General features: G+C 36.2%; 1 protein-coding gene across 1 annotated transcript in view; it reads right to left on the bottom strand.

Moving 5' to 3' along the window:
- Positions 1-889: 889 nt before the first annotated feature.
- ATP8B1 (ATPase phospholipid transporting 8B1) overlaps positions 890-26312 on the bottom strand; it is a 66307-nt gene continuing 40884 nt past the window's right edge. The window contains exons 20-27 of the mRNA XM_044664574.1: positions 22165-22297; positions 17476-17764; positions 13152-13375; positions 11997-12080; positions 10342-10587; positions 9669-9807; positions 7614-7744; positions 890-1665 (exon numbers count right to left, since the gene is read on the bottom strand). Of these exons, the coding sequence (XP_044520509.1) occupies positions 1441-1665; positions 7614-7744; positions 9669-9807; positions 10342-10587; positions 11997-12080; positions 13152-13375; positions 17476-17764; positions 22165-22297 (1471 nt within the window). The 3' untranslated portion in view covers positions 890-1440. The remainder of the gene's footprint in view (positions 1666-7613; positions 7745-9668; positions 9808-10341; positions 10588-11996; positions 12081-13151; positions 13376-17475; positions 17765-22164; positions 22298-26312) is intronic.

Here is a 26312-nt window from a genome sequence, read left to right as displayed (position 1 = left end):
TTGTCGCACCTGGAAGAACTATATACATTTTTAAGCTCCTTAAAAGAATTGACATGACAGGCAGACATTTTTAACATTGAGTAGCAGCGTGTTGGTAGAAGGCAGTACTGGTGAAACGTGCTTATATCTTCACTAGCAAAAGAAACTAGTGTATGTACTAAACAGAATGAGGAAAGCCTTTGGACAAAAATGGTTTTTAACCTCGTCAGAGGATGCTTCCCATGATTAAATTAGAATGATCATTTGAAATGAACACATACTACCATCCTTCGAAATGTGGTTGATAATATTTTTTTCTTTCTCTCAAGGCAATTCTAGAAACATCCAAGTGAAAAAGAATGAGGTCTCTGTTACTCACTTCTCTTATAAAAATACTTTATAATTATTTATAGGCAGGCACAAAAGTTTGCTTCTCAGAAGAAAGCTCTGCAAAATACTTGGTGATTTATCACTATCTCCCACATTTTCATAATTGTACACACAAACAAGTTGTCATACAAACAAAAAATGTAGATTTTCTTTTAGAGGAAAAGAAAGTTTTTACAATAGGATTCTAGGAGAATCCCTAAACAACATGCTTTGAGAAGATTAAAAGTTGTTATGATGCACTGTTTTAGACTTACACTAAAAAAGAAACAAAGGAGACATGCCAGATTCAATGGACTTCTTTGGGATTGCACTAATTTTTTAAGTCAAATATCCAAAAAGCAAGGAGATCAGAAAACCATGCAGCCCATTTGCAACTCCACAAAGGCCCTCAGAACCCTCAGTTCCCAGATAATTTTTTTAATCCTTACCTTCTGTCTTAGAATCAATGTCAGTCCCAAGGCAAAAGAATAGTAAGAGCTAGGCAATTGGGGATAACTGACTTCCCCAAAGGTCACACAGGTAGGAAGTGTCTCAGGCCAGGTTTGAATCTAGGACTTCTCTCTATCCACTAATTCACCCATTTGCCCCAGTAATTCTAACTACACTCTTTTGCCAGTATTTTCTTGAATTAAAAAAATCATATTAACACAGTGGCCTAGAGAGCTAAGTGAACAGTTTGATCATCCATGTTGAATATTATTGACAGGAAACATTAGTTTTAATTTTGTTACAAATCATTAGTATTAACAATACTTTTTTTCTTTTTTTTGCTGTTTCATGACACTCCCTATGAATTAAAGGTTTAAAAAAAAACCCTTTGAGTAGTAACAAATATCTTGGATAGGCTTTAGTTTCACGAGTATGTCTAACAAATGGAATTTTAAAAAAATATCCATACTTGGTTTGTTTAATTTTGAATAGTCCCAACCAAGTAGATTTTTATGTATATCTTCAATATCCTTGTGTCAAATTCAATTTTAAAAAAAGTCCTGAGAGTCTGTCATAAAAATATATAAATTCTTTTCTTTGTGCAATTATTTCAGTAAAACTATTTCCATGGAAAAATTCACATCAGCTGTCTACAGTTCGCCTATATTCTGCAGTTCCGTCAGCTATTATTGCATCCAGTGGAGAGCGCTTTTTACATATGCTACGCCCTGAGGAGATGAGGTCAGCATATCCCCGCTGATGGGAGAAAGCATAAGCAGAGCGACGAGATGATACTCCCCGTCGAAACACATTTTGCCTTCGTTTCCACTGCTCTTCTGCTTTATACTTTTTACGATTCTTCTGAATCTGCAACAAGGGAATGAACACAAGGATTAAGGCAGATGGATCATTTGAATGTTCTCATAGGACCCACCTAAAAGTCCCATATTCTACAAGAAGTCCTTCTTAGTCCTTAATCTTAGTGCTTTCTGACATTGTTCTTCAATATATTCTGTATGTGTATCTTGTTTTTAATAGTTATATGCATGTTGTCTTCCTCTTTGGACTTTGAGGTATTTTTAAGCAGCAATGATTTTTTGTCTTTTGTTGAATCCTCAGTCCTTAGCACAAAACCTGACACATAGTAGGCACTTACTATATGCTTAATAAATGACCAAATCTTCAAATCGATAAAGCATAAAAGAAATCAGACTGTAGGCAAGAATTATAATGGAAGCACAAATCTTAAATATATAAATCATAAAATATTGGGAAGTGTGTATAGGATGGTAGATATTTTAATATTTGCTATGGTAGCTTAAGAAAAGGCTAACAAGAAACTGTCGGCTTAAATTGATTTGCAAGATATGATGAAGATAAGAAAAACAGAACACTCTTCTCAGTTCAAGTCTAACAAAATTCCAAGAAAGAGAATAACACCAGTTTGAAAAATCATGTTAATATCCATATAGATTATGTCCCTTTTCTTCTGATAAAGTTTTGACCTAAAGGTTGGTCATTGTCATGTTTCTCTTCACTGTCACCCTTGAAGCTGTCCTTCTCCTCTTGATCTGTTAAATTTCAAGCTTGGGCAACACTTTTTATTTGTGCCAATCCCAAGTTGCCCAGTATTGCTGACAGAATGTATAAAGTCATGTAGACTGGTCTACTGCAAATTTAAGCTATCTAATTTCATGGGGACTAACAGTGCCCATAGCAATTCTTTTATTCATCCTTTATTGACTCTATTACATTCTATACAGCATTTGGGCCAAACCTTTTCCATTCACCTTGAATACCAACGTGCATTTCCATCCCACTCTAGCCAGATGGCCTTCTACTTTATTGAGAAAAGTGAAGTAGTCATTTGGAAGTGGCTCAACTACTCTTTCACCTTACAGCCTCTTTATATCTTTCCTCCTGTCTTTCCTCTTGTTCTTAAAGGATGAAGTACATTTGCCTATCATCCACAACAAAAATCCCTCTGTGCTTTGGATCATTGTTCATTCTACCTCTGTCTTTCATTTCTGATGGTTCTTTTTTTTTTCTTTTGGATTTTCAAATATGATCCAGTTTCCCCTATTCTTCAGGACTGATTGCACCCTTGGGTTTTAGTTTGACATTTCCAATTATCTGCTGGATAACTCCATGAGTCATTGCTACAAAAGTTAACATTTAAAAACCAAACTATATATTCATACTTTAAAAACCTCTTACCTTCTGTCTTAGAATTGATGCTAAGAATGGGTTCCAAGGCAGAAGGAATTTTGGGTTAAGTGATTTGCCCAAGGTCACACAGCTAGGAAGTATCTGAGACCATATTTGAACCCAGGAACCCTTATCTCCAGGCCTGGCTCTCTATCCATTGAGTCATTTAACTGCCCCTCATGTATTCATTCTTCAAATAAATGTCTAATGTGCACTCAATCTTTTTACTGTGCACTAAGAGAGATATAAGATCTCAGGAAGGCATGGTTGCTGCTCTCATGGTCCAGCAGAGAAATAACAAACCCTGATGATTAGAAAATGATGGGTACATTTTTTTTAAATCAGGCACTGTGCTGAACATTTTTTTTGGTAATTTCATTCAAAGATTTTTTTATTTTCCCAATTACATGTAATAACAATTTTCAACATATGTTTTCTGAAATGATAAGATCCAAATTGTTTCTCTCCCTCCCTTTCCCCCTCTCAGAGATGGTAAGCAATTTGATCTGGGTTATATATGTATTATCATGGGTACATTTTAAAAGGTGCAATACAACAACAAAAGTATTATGTGAGGACAAAGGGACAAAAGATTGCGGTATGGAAGCAAGAACTTAAGGATGTTTTATCTGTGCTTCTAGAGAAACTGACATCACTACAAAGGCCTGTGCGTAAATGAGGTATTGTCAACATGAAGAAACTATGGGGAAATGTGTAATTATGGGAAAGAATGCTGTCCCTAGGCTGGACAATGGAAAGCACCTGACTGACTTGAAGTACTTGTTCCCAGAATGTGCCAATCACCCTTTGGTAATTGTGGCCCACTAAGCATACCCTCATCAATTTCCTAACTTTGTACTTCCTTTCCCTAGCATTGTACTATTCTCTTCCAATTCATCTTTCAGTTTTTTGGAGGGTGATGAGTAGCATTTGTTTTAGATGGGTTATTTCACGTTTGTAATCTGGAAAAATGCCAAGAAGTCAAACCCTGAAAGTGAGTCCTAAATAGTTTTCCTGTATCGGTTGGAAAGTAGTAGAAGAATTTGGTGATAAGTAGCAACTTTCAGTGGAGAGCAAAATGTTCATCTGAACTACCTCAATTTATTCTTTTCTCCTCTTCAACCCAACAATAAGAATATAAATTGGCCAGCCATACTCTACTTCAGGAGAGTATGACTGTGAATCCTATATGGATGGTCATGATCAAATTTGCCCCTTATGTAAACAGGTTAGAAAAAATTCCTTGGTAAACATGACAGAAAATAACTCTTTGACAGTGAAGAGACAGATCAAGGAAGTATTCACAGAAGAGGTAACGCTGACCTGGGCTTGAAAGGATGGACAGAAATTCTACAGATGTCATAAAACACTGGAAATTGAGGGAATACCTATCAATTGGGGAAGGGCTATACAAATTGTAACATATGACTGAAAGAGAATACTGCTCCATTAGAAATGAGCCGATTAGTTTTTTTAAAATATGGAAAGACCAAATAAAATTCAAAGAGTGAAATGAGCATAATTGAGAGAACATCACATATAGTGACAGAAATATTGTTTGAAAAATGACTTGTGTATGTCCACCTCCAGAGAAAGAACTGATAACTAGAAACAAGCAAGACATAGTTTTATATGATCTTTTGTCAAATGATGATGGGGAGCAAGAGAGATAGGTGCTGGGATTTTTAAGGTAACTAAAAAATAAATCAATATATTTAAAAATTAAAAAAATCAAAGAAACCACACACGCAAAAATCTCTATAGGGAAGGGAATACATTCTAGGATGGGGAAGAGTATATGAGCCAAGGCAAAGAACTGGAAAGGAGAGGATGTGTTCAGTGGCAGAGAGCAGACCATTCTGGCTAATGCATAAATTATATGGCACTGAACAATGTAAGATAGGAAAGATAAGAATCTAAAGAGCATTGAATGCCAAGTAAAGTAGTTTGACCTTTATTCAGGAGTCAGTAAGAAGCAATTGAGTTTTTTTATTTTTGTTTTTTAGTATTCCATAAGATCATAGATTTATATCTGAAAGAGACCTTGTAGGTCATCTAGTCCAATTCTCTCATTTTATAATGAAAGTAAAACTCTTAGAGATTAAATATACTATACAAGGTCACATAGGTGATGAATGATAAGAGTCAGGATTTGAACCTGGGTTGTCTCCCTCTGTAGTCAGTGTTGTATCTATGGCCCAACACTGTCTCCCAGAGGAGAAGCTTGGTCATGGTCTAGGAAAAGGAAGATTATTTTGGCATGGACTGGAGTGGGGCAAGGAAAGAGTAGAGATAGGCAGGCCAGCTGCGTCAGTCTAAGTAGAGATTAATGAAATACAGCACAGTAGTACTGAGAACAGAAAGGAGAGGCTGATTAGGAGAGCTGCTCTGAAGGTGACATGCATAAGAATTAGTGAGAGCCTGGAGAAGTGAGAAAGAGGAAAGAATCAAAGTTTTTGTTGTTGAGTTGTTTTTCAGTTGTCCAACTCTTTGTGATCCCATTTGGGCTTTTCTTGGCAAAGATACTGGAGTGGTTTGCCATTTCCTTCTCTAGTTTATTTTACAGATGAGCAAACTGAGGCCAACAGGGTTAAGTGACTTGTCTAGAAGGAGCATACAAACAGATTTTAACTCATGAAGATGAGTCTTTCCAACTCCAAAGCCAGAGCTCTATTCACTTCACCACCTTGCTGCTCCAGAGTCAAAGTAACACTAGTTTAAAATGTAAGAGTGCAGGGAATTGTGGTGTATCTGACAGAAATAGTGAAGTAAGTACAAAGAGAAGGTTTAAGCAAAAATTGCTTTGGGTCACATTGAGTTTGCAGTTGTAGGGAGACACATCACCCAAGAACTGAGGAAGAATGTCAGGGCTGGAAAGATGACTTTAGGAGTCATCTGCATTGGATGGGTCGATGAAACTACAATAGTAAATGAGATTAGCAAAGAAGCCAGTATAGAAAGAAGAAACAAGGGCAGAAACTTTGGGAAAACCACCTCAAGATGACAGAAAAAAGTAAAGGCATTAGGAATAAAAACAAAAATAGTAGTCAGAAATGAAGGAAGTAAGTCAGGGTAGTTCAATATCTCCTTCACTGGGGGAGCAGTGATTCAGTAGATTCAAGTGATGTAGAACAGTGCTGTATATGCCTGCCAAGAGGTCAAAGAGTATGAGGACCAAAGGAATGCGACTAGATTTGGAATCAAGGTCATTGCTGAATTTGCATGGAGCAATTTAGAAGGATGGGGATAGCAGTCAGATTTCAGAGAGCTGATTTCAGAGAGCTGAGGTGAGAGTGGATGATGAGAAAATAAAAGTAGACTATCTAGGTAATTTCTCCAAAAGTCTGAACTGAAGAAGGGGCAAAATTGAATAGAGGGGAAAAGAGGATTATTTTTAAATTAGGGAGACATACGGGCAGAGAGAAAAGGGAGGAAATTCTCTCCCCAAACTCACTTCTCTAGTAAACTTACTGATTTCTATTGGTGGGAAAATTTTTTTCCCAGCCATCCAGGCATGAAAACTTCATGTTTGGCTTTGACTTTTTTCTCACCACCCCACTCTACTTCCATACATAGCTGATAAGTTCCTAAATTCCATTGAGTCTACGTTTTCTTTTTCAGTCTTGTTACACTACCACATTCCTTCCTCCTTCTTTTCCTTTCCTAACCCTATGAGCACATGAAACGTATTTGTTTTTCAGTCATTTCGGTCATGTCCCAATCTTTGTGAGAATGTTTGGGGTTGTCTTAGCAAAGATACTGGAGTGTTTTGCCATTTCCTTCTCTTGCTCATTTTATAGATGAGGAAACTGAGGCAAATAGGGTAAGTGACTTGCCCAGGATCCTACAGCTAGGAAGTGTCTGAGGGCCAGATTTCAACTCTGTCTCCCTTACTTTGGACCAAGCACTTTATCCTCTGTGCTGTCTAGCTGTCCTACAAGCTCACTATGCTTTGCCTTAACTATTGAAACAGCCTTGTAACTGATCTGTCTCTTAATCCTCTTCAAACCAAATTTTTACACTGTTATTAGAGAGAATCTTTCTTATGCGCAGGTTTGTTCCCCTCAACATCCTGCTCAAATATTTTGCATGGCTACAGATAGCCTACCACATAAAAATATAAATGTCTCAACTTGGCAGTCAAAGCTTGCTATGGTCTGACTCCAACTTGTCTTTCCACCTTCACAGTCCTATTTACTTTCATCTGTTCTATCAAACCGTACTACTTCATGTTCATTGATTCTTGCTCTGTCTTCTCCAGCGTCTTTGTATGTGTCCATCCCAGGAAGAACCTTCTGCTCTTCTGTCTACTGAAATCCTTCCTCTTTCTTCAAAGCCAAGCCCAGGGGTCACTTTTTCTATGATACCTCCTCTGATCTGCCCTGCTATGCATAGTGATCTCTCTATATGCACTTATCACATTGTACCTACCATTTTACTTCTAGATCCATCATATTTCCCTCATTCAATTATAAACTCTTCAATGACATTTTTGCCTTGTTGTCTTCTTTCCTCTTTGATTCCCTAGTACTTCAGATAGTGCATTATATACAGTAGATGCCTAATAAATCCTACTTGAATTAAAGGAGGATTATGCTTCTACCTACCTTATCACTTTCTGATGGCCAGATTGTCATACATAAGAAACGTAAGGCGATAATTGGAAGCAAGCATACTGCAACAGTTAAAATGATGGTCAACCAAAGATATGGCTGCCTTAGGGCATTTGGAGCAGTTCCTATGGAGAATGAGATTAGAGAGATAACATTTTTTCAGTTGTGACATCTTCTGGATTGTGTAAAAAACACAGAATCAACTCCTGAATATTCATGACTCTACAATATACAAAGTGATTTTTTTGAAAACAGGATAGTATGCACCCCCACCCCCAAATCCTCATAGCTCCCAGAATATTTCCATGGGACACAATTAAATGAATACCAGCTCAAGCAGCAAAGCAAAAAAAAAAAAAAAATAGAGGTAAATGTGCTTACTTCCACCCTCCATGCCTCTCTTTCTGGGGAAAAAAAATAGCATGCAGGAAAGGCTTTTTGGATTATGCACTGTGTGGGTCTATTATGGAAAAAATATTCAACCGTATAATTGAGAAAAGTTCAAAATAATAATATTTTTGTGTTATGCATAGTATACATATGTGAAAATCAAATTATGTTCTTTCATCAGGGTATTTTTTTAAAAGGGTTTGCCTGATTTATAGTTTTGGTCAGACATAATTTTGAAACTCCAAGGAACATTTATTAGGTCTGGGCGAAATGCAATATTAATTCAGAAATAAACATAGTCATCTGATCCAAGCAACTGTAAGAATGAAATTTGGGAGATGCCATCTTTAAGTATATATATATATATATATATGTATTTTCTATGGACACGTGGAAATTATCAAACTACATTTCCCGTGGTCCAACGGGTTTCCGTTTCCGGTTCTTTGGGCGTGGGGACGCCTACGTCTCCACGCAGAGAACAGTTTAAATCTCCTGGGTTAGGAGGGAGTTGTCTCTTGGCCAGCAGACTCAGGAAGAGTCGGGAGGTAACAATAATGGCTGGGCAGCAGTTTTGAATTCTTACAAGCGCGTGGTCTAATGACTTTATCTATCAGCATGGCTTTAATTAAAATAATAATTTATATTATTATATCAGCCTTTATTATTTTTTATCCTTATACAACCAACTTAGATGCAATAATTAGCAAGCATCCTCTATGGCCAAATTTGCTTGGTTATTGCTTTGTGTGTTATGATTGTAAGTTTAAAGGAGTCATAGAATTGTCTTTTTAACTTTAACTTTTGCAGTACCAGTAATTATGGGTACTTATTAAATGTAGTGAACAGCTTCTGACAAGTGTCTACCAGGACACTGGGATTATTTTGGGTTTGAATAAAGGCAAGAAAAGTTTAAGTTATGTTACGAATAATATGGATATAGATGGATATATTCAAAAGTATTAATAGTTTATTTAAAGCCATATTGATAATTAAGAAGGCCACATGCCTGCTAGGATCTAATTCAAATGCCTGCCATTACCTTCTGCCCACCTTGCTGCTTCCTATGAAAGAGAGCGTCTCCCAATCACATCAGGAGTCTTATACCTCTGTCTATGAAATCACACTTCCTACATCAGAGGAATCATGGGAAATGTAGTTATCAAGTCCTCTAAACATCCACAGGAAGTTTATATCATGGACCTGAATATTAAGGCTCATTGAACCCCAAATTTCCAATAACACAGTTATCAAAATTTCTGAACTGCCATAGAGAAAGAGATTTATAGCAAATCTCTTACAGAACCTTAAAATTTACGTAGATTTTTAAAACCCCTTACTTTCTGTCTTAGTAACAACTCTAGGACAGAAGGGTAAGGGCTAGGCAAATGGGGTTGAGTGACTTGCCCAGGGTCACATAGTTAGGAAGTGTGTGAGGTCAGATTTAAACACAGGTCCTCCCTCCAGAGGCTTGGTGCTCTATCCACTGTGCCACCTAGTTTCCCCCTAAAGTAGATTTCAATTTTTTTCTTTGAATTAGAATTTTAAAGATGGAAACTTAATTTCTAGGACCACTGACTAATTCAGCAAAATACAGAATTTGAAAAATTGATGAGGTACTTTCTTTTCATTTACATTAGGAAAGTGGAAAGAACTGACCTGTGAACTGGAAAGCAGATGGGAAGAGAACATGGATTCCTGCACTGTGAAAGTCAAACATGATCCCAAAGTAAAGGGCAATGCTCCCAAAAATGGAGAAAGCATTCACAAAAGTCCAGTAGGAAGTGTCCAAACCAATCTGTTGGGAAACCAATGAGAAAATAGTACTCAGTTAGTGGAATAATATGAATAACACATTTAGCTAAAGGCTTGAGGGTTGTGAAGCACTTTCTCTACAACATCTTATTTGATCCTCACAACCACACTGTGAGATAGATTGGTAATGCATTATTATCTCCATTTAACAGAAGAGGGAACTAATACTCAAGAGAGATTAAATGAACAAACTTAAATGACTAGTAAAGAGATGAAACTTAAACTTGGACATGAATCAGATTCTGACTACAGGTACAGAGCTTTAGCCACTATAACATGTAGCCTTTTAAGAAGGAAAGAATAGAAGGGCTTAACATTTAGCAATTTGGATATAAACTGATTTGAAGGTGATTCAGCCAGAAATTAGCCTTGCCATCCTCAAGAGTTGGGGGGGAAATGTATCAAAATTATATTCACAATACAGAAAGTGTCAGAGAAACTTTGGAGAGATGATGGAAAATCATGCATGTACAGAATATATTTTATATGCAGAAATTATTCAATTAAATGTGTTTACCTGAAAATTGACTGTTATTACAAGGGCAGATGCTACTGTTACAGCAAAGGATTGGTAATCTGAAGGAGCTTCCCCATCTTGCCCCATGGTTTGCAGATAAGCCCCAAGTGGTATGAAGAAGAGAATCATTGAGGTTAAGACTCCATGGAACAAGCTTATAAAGAATTTCTTGTAGTTAAACAATGAGTCTTTTTGTCCTACTTCATATAGGTTGGGGAACCGAAGACTCAGTTTGTCACTCACATCCTTAAGAGAAAAATAAAATAAGAATTACTAGCCATGGCACAAAAGGAAGCAAAGTAACATTATAGTGCCCAGGGCAGGACCAGAACTTGTGGGCACTTTATGATGCTTTCTACTCTAGAGTCAGACATTTCATTAAAACCCATCTATTATTTCAAACTGATTCAACCTGCTATAGTATTGAAATGTTACTTTATTGTCATTTTTTGACCCCACTATTATTTCCCCTTACCCGACTCCATCCTTGCAACAAAGGAAAATATTTCATCAAAAACAACTGACAGTAACTGCATCTGACATTGTAGAGACATCTCACTCTACATAAATCACCATTCACCAAGGCTGAGAACATTCACTACAATTCAGAGTTCAACAGTAAACCACTGTACTAATCATTCATATTATTTTCTTGGTTTCGTTTCCTTCAATCAGTATTATTCTGAGAAAGAGCTCCTACAGATGGCAAAAAGTTTCATGGTAGTCTAGACATCTAGCTACTCCATAAGCACACACAGATTATTACTGGGTGTGTACTTGAAGTATTTCCAGTCCCTTCCAGATTTACCTATATGTTCTTCCAAGATTACCTACACAAATTCTTTCATTAATGCCCTACTCCAGTGATTCATCTTGGACTGAAGGTAACAGTTGAGTTTGGAGAAGGGTATGTCAGCAGAGCACAAACTTTGGAAAGTTTTATCAAGATGAAAAGGCTTCTAGGATTAGATTTAGCTAATTATCTTAAATAAGTATCTTATACCAGAGATGTCAAACTCCCTGCCCTCAGCTGTATGTGCCAGTTAAATTCTTTGGTGACTCAGAATCACATTAAAATGTAATTGAAAAATGTTTACCAAGATAAGTAAAAATCCAACACAGCAAAGACAATGTTAATTTGCAGTTTATTAAGACAATGCAGTGGCAGGAATCAAATCTGAATTTGAACCACTGTCTTATACTGTATCCAAATGGTTGTCAACTAAATATAAAAGGTCACATCATGTAAAAAAAAAAATGGAAGCAGTTACTACCTTGCATAAGGGGAGGTAGAAGAATTCTTAACCAAATAATGAATAGATGACCATAAAAGACAACTTTGATTACATAAAGTTAAAAAGCTTTTCCAAACCAATTTAACTAGGTTAATAAAAACTGCAGTAGTCTGGGGGGAAAATTTGTTGTAGGTAACATTTTAAGTTACATTCCCTGGGCAGCTAATCATGTTCAGTGCCCCATCCTCAACTTTATGGTGAGCAGAAAGCCTGGAACAGAGGTGATCCTTGCTTATCTGTTACTTCAGCATCATAATCACTCTTTTTGCACTCAGGAAAACCAAATCATGAATTAAAAAAAATTAACTTTCTCAAATGTGCCCCAGCTCTCTAACTAAAAATCTAAACAAGGGGTCATACCTGATCAAGCAAGCCAACTAGCAACACAGGAAGGCTGGTATACAGGACGTTGTACAGTGTAATGAACCAGTCTTCATAAACAGTCTAAAGTGAAAATAATGAAAACAGATATTTATGTAGCATTAAAAAATTTGCAAAGTATTTTATAATAAATAATTATTCATTCTTCATAAAAACCCAGTCAGGCATTATGGGTAGGTAATAAAATCACCATTTGATAGATGAGCAAATTGAAGCTCAGGAAGGTAAGAAATTGGTTCATGTTCATATTGTTAGTACTACAAGGAGGAAGGATTTGAACCCAGTACTTTGTGACTTCATGTCCAGTACTCTATTAGACCACAAGGTCTCAGAAAGACAGTGGCCCCAAACTATATGTTGTCCCATTTTGTTAAGGAGAAAAACCAGGAACAAGAGTTTCTACCAACATAAATCTGTCAATTCTACTATTCAAGAAATGAGAAATTCAGTAAGTCTCTTTTTTATAAAATGCATACAGGCACAGGCCATTCCATAAACTGGATCATAACATAGTGGCAATGTTAAATTTCCTACTGCTAATATATTAAACATTCTCTGTAATATCATTCTGTTTCCCTGTGAGAAATATAAATGGAGGATGATGTACAAATGAACACCATAGGGACAGAGACTCCCCAAATGAATGAAAATGTTCCAACTAGGGTAATATTATAACTTAATAGCACAAAAGATATTAGAGATATTTATATATTTCTATTTCCCAAGTAAATATTTCCATTACTATTCTGATATCTAAAAAAACTTCAATTATTTTCTCTCTAGGCTCAAGATTTTAAATGTATACACACCATATATATATACATATATTTTATACTATATATATGCTATATCAAACTGGTAATAATTAAAAACACAAAATAAACTACTATTTTGAAACATTAAAGAATGGTAACAGAAGCCAAAATAATGTCATGCACTATGCTTTAGTGATAAAGAACAATATCCATCCCCACTCCCTACAACAGTCAACTACAAAACAAAAATGAACTATTATAATCAAAATAGCCAAAGTAGTTGTAATTATTTACAACTTAAAGTTTTATGGAAATTCACTTGGCAGTAATCCCTAGTCACTGAAAATTTACATTAATTTAAAAAAAAGTCTCATATTACCTGTGCTGAGTACCCATTGAAGAAGGAATACCAGAAGTGGGCCAAAGTGAATGCAAAATTCTTGTAGAAGAAGTATCTGAGGAACTTGCACATCCTGATGTAGGACCATCGACCATGGACCAACAACAGTCTTTGCAGATATCTGAACTGAGCAAAAGAGTAATCACTAGACATGACTGCTTGCATACCTTCTTGTCCACTTATGCCAACACCAATGTGAGCAGCTAAAGAAAAAAATACAAAGGAAATTGTCTTAGTTATGGACTTATTAGGAGAGAAAATACCAATCCAAATGGCTAAACTCCACTTCACCCATAACCCCCTCTCATTTCCTCTTCCCACAACTGTAAAAATGAGCAGAAAATACCTTAAATGGAACATGGTCCTATCTTTTAGATAAATAAAATTAATAGCACAATTGTTCTCTGAATCTTTTCTCTGTATAGTGAGGTTCTTCACCTGTAGCTTCTGCGTTCACCCCAGAGTTGAATAATTGAATATTTTGAGACTTGAAAAGTATAGCACAACCTGTCCATTTAAAGTTATTTTTGAAAGTTGTTCAGCATAAAGTGAAAAAGACCCAATTTTTAAAAAACTTTTCTATGAGTCATTAGATCACTTTTTTAGGATAATGAATAAGAACATTAAGAATCAAGTTTACAGTAGTGTTAAATAACAGCTTTTTAATACTTTTGCTCTGATGAATCATTAGAGAAAAATTAGTGAAACTAGATGATGCAGTGTTAGGCCAGTAGAGTACATGCTTTATGAGGTCTTTCCTATGCTGGAAAGGTTTGGAGTACTAGCTCTGAAATAGATTTCATCTATGGCTCAGCCAACCTAGCTAAACATGGATAGGTTCATCACCAAAAGCTCACTCCAACTCATGGACTTTTCTCACTGCAAGTATATTTCATCCTTGTGGTCCCTTCCTCTGATTGGCTGGTTACTCCCCAAACCTCCATTTTAAGGAAAACACTTGTTTTCCTTAACCCAGTCACATCATCATTCCTTTCCAGGCTCTATTCCTGAGTCTCTGGATTTTCTCCATCATGTTTATGTGTGGGTACTTTCCTCCTCTTCCTCTCTTCCTTTCCAGCTTCCTTTTCTATGTGTTTTCCTCATTCCAATGTAATCTTGAGGGCAAGGATTGTTTCTTTCTGCTTGAATTTGTATTCCCAGCCCTGAGCACAATGACTGGCACCTAACTTGACTTGATTATCAGATAACGATTACTTATGATCCCCAACAACTCATAAGGAACCATATACTAAGGTGCAGAGGGATTGTAGCCTGCATTGGTTGAGGTGGTACCCAAAAGGATGTCATCATAAATCTTCTGAAGCATTTGAGCATTAAAAAGTTACTATGATGATAAAAAATAATGGACGAATGCTAAAGATAGGGAAAGTGCAATAGGGAAAATTAATTGCTTCTTAGAGTCCAGGAGGTGGTCAAAACCCAAGCAGAATGATAAGCCAAAAAAAAAAAAAAAAAAAAGAAAGAAAAAAAAAGAAAAGAGTTTCAAAGATGAATTTCAAGCTTCAAATTGATTTGAAACTTTGACAAACAGAAAAATGGCTTCATGGCTATTTGACTTAGTAAAGCTATTCTAAAGAATATTTAAAGAAGTTACAGCATGTTAGCTTCTATTTTCTTCTATGTAGCATATCATCAAATTAGAAAAAAAACCTGGAATTTAAGTTTAATTTTTAAATTTAAACCAGACAGGCATTTTTAGATCTGTGGCTCTAGGACTGGTAGAAGAGAGATGTGTATAAGACCATCACCTCCATATTATAGATGAGGAAACAGTGGCTGAGAAAAGTTCAATGACTTGTCTGTTGTTCAATCATTTTAGTTGTGTTCAATTCTTTGTGATCCCACTTGGGGTTTTCCTGGTAATGATACTGGAATGGTTTGCCATTTCCTTCTCCAACTAATTTTACAGATGAGGAAAATGAAGCAAACAGAGGTGACATGTCCAGATCATGTGGCAAGTAAATATCTGAGCCTGGACTTGAACTCAGATCTTCCTGACTCTAGGTTCATGCTCTATCCACTGCACCACCTAGTTGACTTATAATGATTTGTCTACAATCAGATATCTAATAAATATCTGAAGTAAGGTTCCCCTCTCTATCTTCTTGTTTCAAGGCCAAGGCTCTTTTCAAAGCAACAGAGTCTCCAATAACTTAATTTTAAATAATATATATTTCTGGAAAAGTTGCCACCATTTCCTTGGAAAACTTACACTTTACCAAGTTTGCATTTAGTATCTTCCATTTTGCATGGTTAAGTGTAGCACAAAGTTACAAAGAAGGATATAGGTAGAGGATGTAAAATCCACAACTATCATTCATTTGTGACTTGGCTGACTTATAGAATTAAAACATTTTTTGATTGGAAGGGACTCTTAAGGATTCATCCAGTTTAATCACCTAATTTTAAAGAGAAGTTAGTGCCCAAAGAAATTCAATGGCCTCATTACTAACCTGAGGCAAACAATTAAAATGATAAATCTGAAACAAAATCCAAAAGTAAAGTAAAAGAAAAATAAAACCTCTTGGTTTAACTAGAAAACAAAAACATGCTCCAAGGAAAAGTTAGAAACAATCTCAGTCAACATAAGAGGTGCTGATGCCTAGAATAGAGTGGTGGCCCTGAATGTAGAAATGTAAGCTTCTTGAGAGCTAAACCATATTTGTATCCCAGTATTTTAACTTGCATATAATAGACCTTAATAAATGTTTGCTGTTGAAGTGAAATAAACAAATCTAGAATATATTGCAATGGGTATATTGTTGGCTTGTAAATTTAGAAGAATTCAAAAAGTTAGGTGTGTGTGACTTCCAAAATCAAGTTACTATTCTAGGCCAAAAACAATATGTTAAAAAAAGCCTCTTAATAGAATTCGTATCAAATAAACAAAACGTTGTTTTTTAAACATGTTCTCCAGAGCCAAATATAAAAAAAATATGGCTTATCTGCTATTTTGTTTTATCCATGACACTATCCAAACCATTCACGTGGCTAAAGGAAAGCATCTATAGCAGTCCACAAACTAAAAAAAGGCCCTACTTACAATAACATATGTCACATAAGTTGTGACAATAGAGTTTAAACAGAACTGAATTGGAATAGAACAAGAAGTAGCAACAGATACAAAAGACAATGAGATTAAAGTAAGAAGGCATACATCATACAGCAGATTCTTGCGAAGGAAGCTAATATAGTCTGAGTACATATTGAGAAGAGGAGGAGGAGTAGAAAATTCTAGGAAAAAAAAAAGAGATATGCATGTGAGTCATTAAATAGTCTGGAAGGCGAAAGCACAGTAATAAATGATTACTATTAAGCTACTTAGCCAGATATTGTGACCTCAATTGTAGCTATAAGAACACAAGATAAATCTAGATTCTGGTGTTTTTGTTGGATTTCTACTATCTTTTTGAATGACCTTAAAAAAAGCACCTTAATTTATTTCCATTCCAGTTCTTTCAATGACAATCTTTATAAAAAGTTTAGAAGATCTGTGACAAAACTTCCCTGGAATTGTTCTATGATGTTTTATTGAAGATTCATATTTTTGGTGAGAGCATATAAGTTTCTTTAAGAAACTAATCCTTTTTATATGGTGTCCTAGATGGACTTTTGTCATCCAAAATAATAGGATTATAGATGTACAAAATAAAAAAAATTTCAGAGTTGGAAAGAGCTTTAGAGAATCATTCAATTCAACCACCTTATTTTGAAGACAAATGAATTGACATGGATTAGAATAGGCCACATAATAGTAAAGTTCCAATAGACACATAAAGCATTAAAAAGTTCCCAGGGGGAAATACTACAGTGAAAGAGTTTATATATACACATATACTACTACATATCCATATATACTTGTTTAATCATTGCCTTTTAAAATTATCATGGCCGTTGTTCCTTAAGATTGCTGTCCTAATGAACTTTTTCTCATAAAAAAGAAGAGCGTTTAAGCAAAACCAAATGATGTCAATTAGTGTATACCACATTCCATGTCTGTAGGTTTCTTCACTGTGAGGAATGAAGGTATGTTTCATAGGCCAGAAATGCCCTTGTTTGTACAATTCAATAGTTATATGTTTGAAAAATAGGTAGAGAAAAAAGTAAATTCAACATTTTACATTGAGAAGATATACAAAAATGTATTGAATTCCATGCATTAGAAAACCTGGGGAATGACATATGAAACCTCCAAAATGTTTTTCTAACCATTTCTTTTCACTGGGAGTTTCTGCAGTCTCCCAGAATGAGCTCTTTCAACAACTCTGGGTGTATTACTTACTCTTAATCATATTCACGTCATTGGCACCATCTCCAATGGCCAGTGTTATGGCTTTCTTGTATTTCTTCACAAGTTCTACGACCATGGCCTTCTGCTTGGGAGTGACCCTGCAGCAGATGACAGCGCTGCACTCACATGCCAAATCAACAAAATTTTTCTGCTGCTGTTCTTTATTAGCCTCAAGTCTTCTTTTACTCTCAGTACGCATTCTTCTTTCTTCTTCTGTCCTGGGGAATTTCAGTTTCAGGATTTTACTTCTCTTTGTCTTCTTTTCTAGGAGAATTTCATTCTGTAACACAGGGAGAAAAGATTAATACTCAACAACTTCTTTTTTGGGGAGGCAGCTGGGTGGCTCGATGGATTGAGAGCCAGGCTTATAGACTAGAGGTCCTAGATTCAAATCTGGCCTCAGACACTTCCTAGCTCTGTGACCCTGGCAAAGTCACTTAACTCCCATTGCCTAGCCCTTACCACTCTTCTGCCTTGGAACCAATATATAATATTGATTCTAAGACAGAAGGTAAGGGTTATAAAAAATGTTCCTTTTTTTCCATCAAAAGTACCACTCTCTAGGAATCTTAAATGAACTTAAATATTTGCCATTACTATAAAAATTAATGAAAATGATGATGACAGTCAACATTTATATAGATAGCACTATGTTCCAGGCACTTTGCTAAACACTTCACAATTATTTTCTCACAAAAACCCTGGGAGGTGGCTACTATTATTATCCACATTTTAAACATAAGGGAACTGAGGCAGAGGTCAAATGAACTGCCCAGGGTCACACAGCTAGAAAGTGTCTGAAGCCAGATTTGAACTCAGGAAGATGAGTCTTCCTGACTTCAGACCCAGTACTCTATCCACTGTGCCACCTAGCTGTCCTTATAACAAAGACTCACATAAAACAAATTCACATATTGACCCTGTCTTAAAAACATGTCTCATTTTGTACCTTTATGCTATTGACTTTCTCTCAGGAGTTCAGTAGCCTGTTTTACCAGTTTTCTCAAGTCATAACTGGTTATTGTACTGATTGGAGTTCTTGAGTCTTTAAAAGTTGTTTTTCTTTTGTTGTCATCGTTGTTGTCATTGTTTTCCTGATTCTACTGACTTTGTTCTGTATCAGGTTATAAAAATTTTACCAAGTTTTTCTGAATCTGTCCTTCCTGTAATTTCTTTGGATATAACAGTACTCCATTATGTTCATATAAGAAAATTTGTACAGGCATTCCCTAGTTAATGGACACTAACTCAGTTTCCAAATAGGCTTTGAACATTTTTGTACTTACGAGTTCTTTCAACCTTATTCTGAGGACATATATGCATAGTAAAATAAATTTTTTTGGACAAGGAGCATATTTTAGTCATTTTGGGGGTATAATTCTAAATTACTTTAGAATGTCTGGATCAATTCGTAGTCCTATTACTAGTACATTAGGATACCTGTTCTCTCATGGTTTCTCCAAGAACTCTCATTCTCCATTTTTTTTGGTCATCTTTGCTAATATGACAGTCTTATCTCCTAGACCAGTGATGGGCAAACTTTTTAAGTGGGGGCCAAAGGAAAGGAAATGCTCATCTGTCAGTCTGTTTCTAAGGCAACTCTTTCAAAGTTTCATTGTATTGTATCCTACTCATTGTATTTGTCAGATTAGGAATAATGTTGCACAGGAGACAGAACATTTCAGGGGGTTGCATCTGGCCCGTGGACTTTAGTTTGCCCATCACTGTCCTAGACAGCTTCAGTCCTCATGCTTAGATAGAAAATTCCCTAATCTTCACTCTTTACTTTTTTGTTTCATTTTATTTTTTAAATAACCCTTACATTCTGGCTTAGAATCAATAATGTATATTAGTTCTAAGAAGAGGAATAAGGGCTAGGCAATGGAGTTAAGTGACTTGCCCAGCTAGGACACATAGTCAGGAAGTGTCTGAGTTCAGATTTTAACCTAGGACCTCCTGTCTCTAGATCTAGCTTTCAAACCACTGAGCCACTTAGTTGCCCCACTTCTTATTTTATGAGAGCTGCAGGCTAAGATTTCTAACTGCTGGTTAAACAAATCCAACAATGTGTCCTCAAAGAATCTCAAATTCAATATGTTCCAAACTGAACTTACTTACCATGTTGCCCCCTAAATCTGTCCTTCCTCTTTATCCCCCCATTTCTCTCTCTTTAAAAAAAACCCTCTTTTATCTTCTGTCTTAGTATTGGTAACAAGTATCAGTTTCAAGACAGAAGAGTGGTAAGGGCTAGGCAATAGGGGTTAAAGTGATTTTCCCAGGGTCACGCAGCTAGGAAGTGTCTGAGGTCACATTTGAATTCCAGATCTCCCATCTCCAGGCCTGGCTCTCTGTCTACTGAGCCTACTGGCTCTACTGTCTACCTCTCCCTGAGGAGGTAAGTTTTTTGGATGGCATTTGTTATGTGCATTCAAGGAAAGTTTGAGCAAAGGCTTAGAGATTGGAGGAAAAACAGCAAGCAGGAAATATGGAGAAAACTAACCTGACTGGAATAGAATTTATGTACGAGTTAGAAGAAGTTTTTGACTAACAAGAAGTGAGAGATCTGAGAGATTAGCTTTTGTCAGTTTCCTCATGTGTAAAATGAACTGGAGGAGGAAATGGCAAATACTCTAGTATTTCTACCAAAAAAACTCATAATGGGGTCATGAATAGTCAGACAAGACAAGACTGAATGACTGAACAACAATCTATTAGAGAGTTTTTATTGAAACATTTAAAAATACACAGAAGAGAACAGAAAGAAGTTCAGAAGGGGATAAGTAGAGAAGGACTCTATGCATAAGAAGTAAGGAGGGAGTATACTGCAGTGGCCATCAGGGATGGCTAATACAATGGCCCAGAAGATAGAATGTCATGAGTAGAGAACAGAGAGAAAGCCAATTTGGCTGGATCATAGAGGACGGGGAGTAATGACTATTTAGATTAGGACAATGTTGTGTAGGGCTTTCAATGAAGAATTTATGTTTTATCCTAGAAACAAGAGGAAACCACTGGAAGAACACAGAATAACAGGTACACTAACACACCATTGGTGGAGTTGTGAATTGGTGAAAGCAATTTGGAATTATACTTTAAAAAAAGTTATTAAAATGTCCATAATCTTTGACCTAGAGGTTCCACAGCTTGGCATATTTCACAAGAGGTCAAATATACTATACAATCTGAGTATGAGTACCATGAGTGGGACAGAGAAGAGGGGAAGTATGCTAAGTAATGAATTCCTAGAGGCCACAGACATTATAATAAGAAGTTGAATCAAGAAACTTCAAGGGAAGAGAGGTTTGCTAAGTAATTATGGCAATGGTATTATCTGAGAGTAGAAGATGTATACATTCTTTTTCTGGCCATGAGTGTCAAGAGAGAAAAATTACCTGGGACTGAAGTGAACAGTCAAGGAAGTAGTTTGTGAGTGCTAAAAGATAAAAAAAAAATATGTGAGATGATGAGACCAAGGATGAAAGGAGTGTATGGAGGGAGTAGGAGCAAAGAGAAGTGATAGGTTACAAAACATTTTATGAAAGTAAAATGACAATAAGTGACAACTGGTTGGTTATGTGGAGTGGATGAGAGTGAGAAGTCAACGATAATGTCAACGTTATAAACTTGAGACATTGGAAGGGTGATGGTACCTTCTCAAGAAACGGAAATTTTAAAGGGGGAGAAAATAAAGAGTTCAATTTTAAACTGGTTGGGCTTATGATTTCTTCAGGACATCCATTCTAATATTTCCATTAGAAATATCCAATAGGCAATTGGTTTCACAGGGCTAAAACAAAAGAAAGATTGGGGTTGGATATGTAGATCTTGAAGTTATCAGTAGAGGGATAATAGTTAAATCAATGAGAACTGATAAGATGACTCAGAGAAAGAGAAGAGAAATGGGATCATGACAGAACATTGGGAAATAACCTGAGTTATGATATGGGCAATATGCAAGCAAAGATGAATAAATTCATTCAGGTAGGAGGCAAACCAGGAAAGCAGTGTCAAGAAAACCCAGAACGGATTAGAGTAACCAGAAGAAAAGGGTGGTCAACAGTGTCAACTACAGAAGGATAAGGACTGAGAGAAGACTAAAAGGTCTGGGAATTAATAGATCACTGGGAACTTGGATGAGATTGAGACTGCAAAAAGGTAGATGAGTGAGTGAGAAAAGAGGAAATGGAGGCAGTGAATGTAGCTTTACTATCAGGTAGCCAGTTTGGTTGACAATGAAAATTGTCTTCATTTATATGCATTGGATATTTTTTCTTTGCCTAGAGATGCTTTTAGATATGTGTATTGAATGAAAGGCAGTTCACAATGTAAGAAAAATAAATTATCTTATAATAGCTAACATATAATACATTAAGATTTCCAAAGAACTTAATAATACTACCTCACTTTATCTTCACAACATCTCTGAGAAACAGGTATTATTATTATTCCCATTGTACAAATGAGGAAACTGAAGTTGTCAGAAGTTAAGGGATTTGCCTATAGTTACAAAGATAATAAGTGTTGGAGGCTTATTTTGAACTCAGATCTTCCTGATTCTAGGTCCAGTATTCTCTCTACTGTACCTCTTAACTGCCTCAAAGGAACACTGGAAAAATTTATTAAAGAAATAAAGAAAAACTAATCCCAGTGGCTGCTCTCTATCGTTCATAAGATACATACCAACCAGGAACCAGTGATGATCAAAGCCCGGTTTCCACCAGTTGGAAAGAAAGGTTCATTCAAGACAGGAGCGAATTTTGCATAAACTCCACCTCTATTCTTCTGGTTTTCTCTCCTTGTTTGAAGAAGTGCACTGGGGAAAAAAACAAAACAAAATAAAACATGAGTTTTAAACCTAAAACTTTCTATGAACTAAACTTGGGAGTTTAAAATGCTATCTTAGACACACCATCTTATTGAGACTTGATTTTTATTTTAAATTTGCTGTACTCCAGGAGAGAAATTTGTCTTGACAAGCTTATGGAAAATAGAATAGAGGGTGAATTTTTTCCCAGCACAATAAGGAAAATAACAGTGGATTGGTTCAGGATGCAACAGGGTGGCCTTTTGTTATTTAAGTCCCCCAAGTTCACCCTCCCCTTTTTTCCTACCTAAGTGTGATTAAACATGAGCTTGTGCCTGCATAAAAGAAGAGGAAGATGCTAGACATAGCAAAGGAATAAGAATGTCTAATGTGAGATAAGTGACACAGGGTAAGACATCTGGATCTATTTCCTAAACAGGTCAGAAGGTGGCTCCAGAGGCCCTCAGCCCCTGAAATTGCTAGTGTAAAGGAGAAAAATGTGCAGAAAAGCAGCAGCTTTAGGAGCTGAGACAGCAGAGAACAAAGCTGAATTGCTAATTCTATTCCTTTTCTGTAGAAGGAGGAGGTGGAAGCTTGGAGCTAAGCACCTGACCTTTGTTCTTTTTGAATGTCTATAGATAAAGGGTGGGTTTGAATGTAAGTATGCAGAATGTTTTTTTCTTTTATTTTTTTTCAATTACATGTAAAAACCCTTGGCATTAAAAAACAACAACTGTCTTTTTAAACTCCTGTAAGGCTTGCCTACTGAGCAAAAAGAGTCTACTATGATTGTTAAACATTTGGATTTTATGGCTTTTGCTTCTAAGGTTACCAGTCAAGAACTGTATGCAATGATGCCATGCTTTAGTGATTTTAACTCCACTATGTCATTCTTGTATGATTTAATTCCATTGAAATGTAGCATCAAAGGGTAAAGGGTAGAGTTTCTTAGTGGGTGGTGTCACCATAAGTCATTCAAGTCTGTCTACATAAATCCACAAAGAGCAGCCTTGACTAACAATGCCAGAGCTACCATTTACTAAGAGGGCCTTGGAAACAGAAGCAGCTTGTCTTCAGAGAGCCACAGAGAGCATCACAGCCACCTCCAAGGCATCTTCTGTTTATTACTGCACAGTTGAGCATGGGATGGCCTAGATCTAAACCCTCATTACTAAATAGGGTCAGCCTGTTAGCCAGTAGAGCCTTGTGATAAACTTATTTGGGGGGATCCTGTATCATAATGGCTTGAAGCCTGTTTCTATTCAAATAAGTAGTTTTAATTTGAAGAATTTGTAATAGTACCATATAAAAAATAACGGAGTAGACTAATGTAGTCTGGCATATCAATGAATTCTGGAATTTTAGGTTAAGTTCTCTTTTGGCTTTAGCTAGTCTCATTTCTTTATCTGACATGAGAAAACAGAGGCTCCTTGATAAAATGATTTGGTCAAGATCACAAAGTTCCTTATAGAAAGAGCTGAGTCTAGAATCCATTGTTGATAACCAACTGAATGCTTTTCCTACTTTTCCATATAAAGTTACAATAGGAGCAGCTTGGTGGCTCAATAGATAGAAAGCCAAGCCTGGAGACAGAAAGTCTTAGGTTTAAATGTGGCATCAGACACTTCCTAGTCTTCACTTAACCACCATTGCCTAGCCCTTCCTCCTCTTCTGCCAATACTTAGCATTGATTCTAAGAGAGAAAATAAGAGTTTCTTTAAAAAGTTAACAAGAATACAAAGAAATACATATATGCTATTTTATCTTAAGCAGATTAGAAATAAATCTCCTTTATAATAGGCTCAGAGAATATAACTAGAAAGTACTTCAGAAGTCATCTAACTCAAACCCAATCTTCTTTTGAAAAATAAAGTGAAGCCCAGAGAGGTCAAATAATTCGCCAAATATCACTCAGCTAGTAAATGGCAGGGCTGAGAGTAGACTGAACCTCCCCACCAAAAAAAAACACTAGTGATTCCTATGCTAGTATGCTTCCACCTTGGTTCTCCAAGTCAACAATCTAGTACAATCCCCTCTTTTTATAGGTGAGGGAACTGGTTTAGATTCATGAAGTGACCTATTCCAACTGACATAGTGAGCTATTCACAGAACCAAGACTAGAACCCATGTTCCCTGGCTCTAAATGCCCTCCTGAACCAAATTTTCAACAAGTGATCCATGATCTTATATTGAATTTAAATGACTAATAACATGAGATAACTACAACTTGCTAAGAAATGCAAGAAATGGATGACAGGAAGGATGGGGCAGGCTAAAATACAGATCAACTCCTTGCCATGACTACCTATGTCATGCTAAATACACTATACAGGATTAATTCTTTCATAGACTACCTGGAATATCAGGATATAGCAACTGACATCTATACCTAGGAGAAAGAAAAGATATCTTGAGTATCAGGATTAAATGATAAAACTTGCTACTTGCAAAAATTCATCTTATCACTAAGGTTCAAGTTTAACCACCTTCGAAAAAGAGATTGAATTTTCATTTATTAAAATAATGACTTGCCAAAAGCCAGTAAGACAATCAAGGAAAAAATAAACATCGCATTCATCAACATGTGTACAATAGATGTGTATATTTTTCACTCAAAACTATGATTTCATTGATAAGGGAAGTTCCTTTGATGATTGACAACTTCTGTAATATTAGTAATATTTTTAAAGAGTTTCCTAGAGGCAGCTAGGTATCTCAATGGATAAAGCCACCCCTGGACATGAGAGATCCCAGGTTCAGATCTGGCTTCAGAAAATTCCTGGCTCTGTGACCCTGGGAAAGTCACTTAGCCCCAACTGACTAGCCCTTACCACTCTTCTGCCTTAGAACCAATATTTAATATCAATTCTAAGACAGAAGGTAAAGGTTTTAAAAATAAAAAGAGCTGTCTGAAGCACTCAGCATCTAAGTGACTGGGATCATACAGCCAGTATGTGTTACAAGTAGGAACTGAACTCAAGATGTCCTAATACCACACTGTTTCTCTGTATGCTATGAGAATTACAGATGAGGAAACTGAGCCAAACTGGGTAAAGTGACCTTTTTGTGTGCGTGGAATCATACAATTAGCAAATGTCTGAGGCCAGAGTTGAACTTAGGAAGATGAGCTTTTCTGACTCCAGTCCTGGCACTCTATCCACTATGCCACCTTGCTGCTCTGTCTAGATAGATAGTGAACCCCATAACTTTGCTTGTCTAGTTTGGCAAGTCCTAATACAGTGCTCTACAATCTTTGTCACCATCTTATAGTTAGCAGAATAAGTATATTCACACAATAAGCATAATTAGCATATTAGCAGGACTATTAGTGATAATCAATTTCCTCATTATCTTTGAGGAGTGAGACATAAGAGTTTTATGTTAAACTTCTTCCTCTGGTTTATTACCCCATATGGGGGTGTCTATGAACCAGGTTGGCAGTAAATGGAACTATCAGTGACATTTGGATTTGCAAAGTCAGTATTTTTTTCCCCTTTAAAATATCTGAATCCATCTAATAAAATGAGGCATTTTCTCCAGATGTATTGAGTCAGCAATTAGCATGAATAATTTTTGATACTTCTATTCCAGGTTAATTAATTAGCATTTCAGCTTCAGTCTGGCATTTGAAACCAGACCCATTCTCAACTGGAGGATGATGCCTAGTTACTGCAATAGTTTGAGAAACAATCCATTTCTCCCAAAACATATATATAAGTCAATCCAAGATAAAGTCATTAGTCTTTGATTGGATTAATTTACAGTAAGGTATTAGGAAATGCATCAGACTTACTTTCTTCTTCCCAGCAAGGAAAAATATCCTTTAAAGGAAAGGAAAGAGGATCTCAAGACAGACTTTGCTCTAATAAAATAAACTCTAAGTGAGGCTTATTGGCTTTAAACTAATCACAATTTTTTAAGTGTTCCACAAAATATCCACTGCCTGACTCCAGTGGAAGGCATAGACTCTGTAGCCAATTTTCCCCATCATTAGCCTTCTTATCAGCTACTCTTGATTTGCACC

The sequence above is a fragment of the Gracilinanus agilis genome, chromosome 1 (assembly GCF_016433145.1).
Source record: "Gracilinanus agilis isolate LMUSP501 chromosome 1, AgileGrace, whole genome shotgun sequence".
NCBI lineage: Eukaryota > Metazoa > Chordata > Mammalia > Didelphimorphia > Didelphidae > Gracilinanus > Gracilinanus agilis.
The sequence above is the reverse complement of the archived record's forward strand: the minus strand, read 5'-3'. Positions and strand labels throughout refer to the sequence as shown.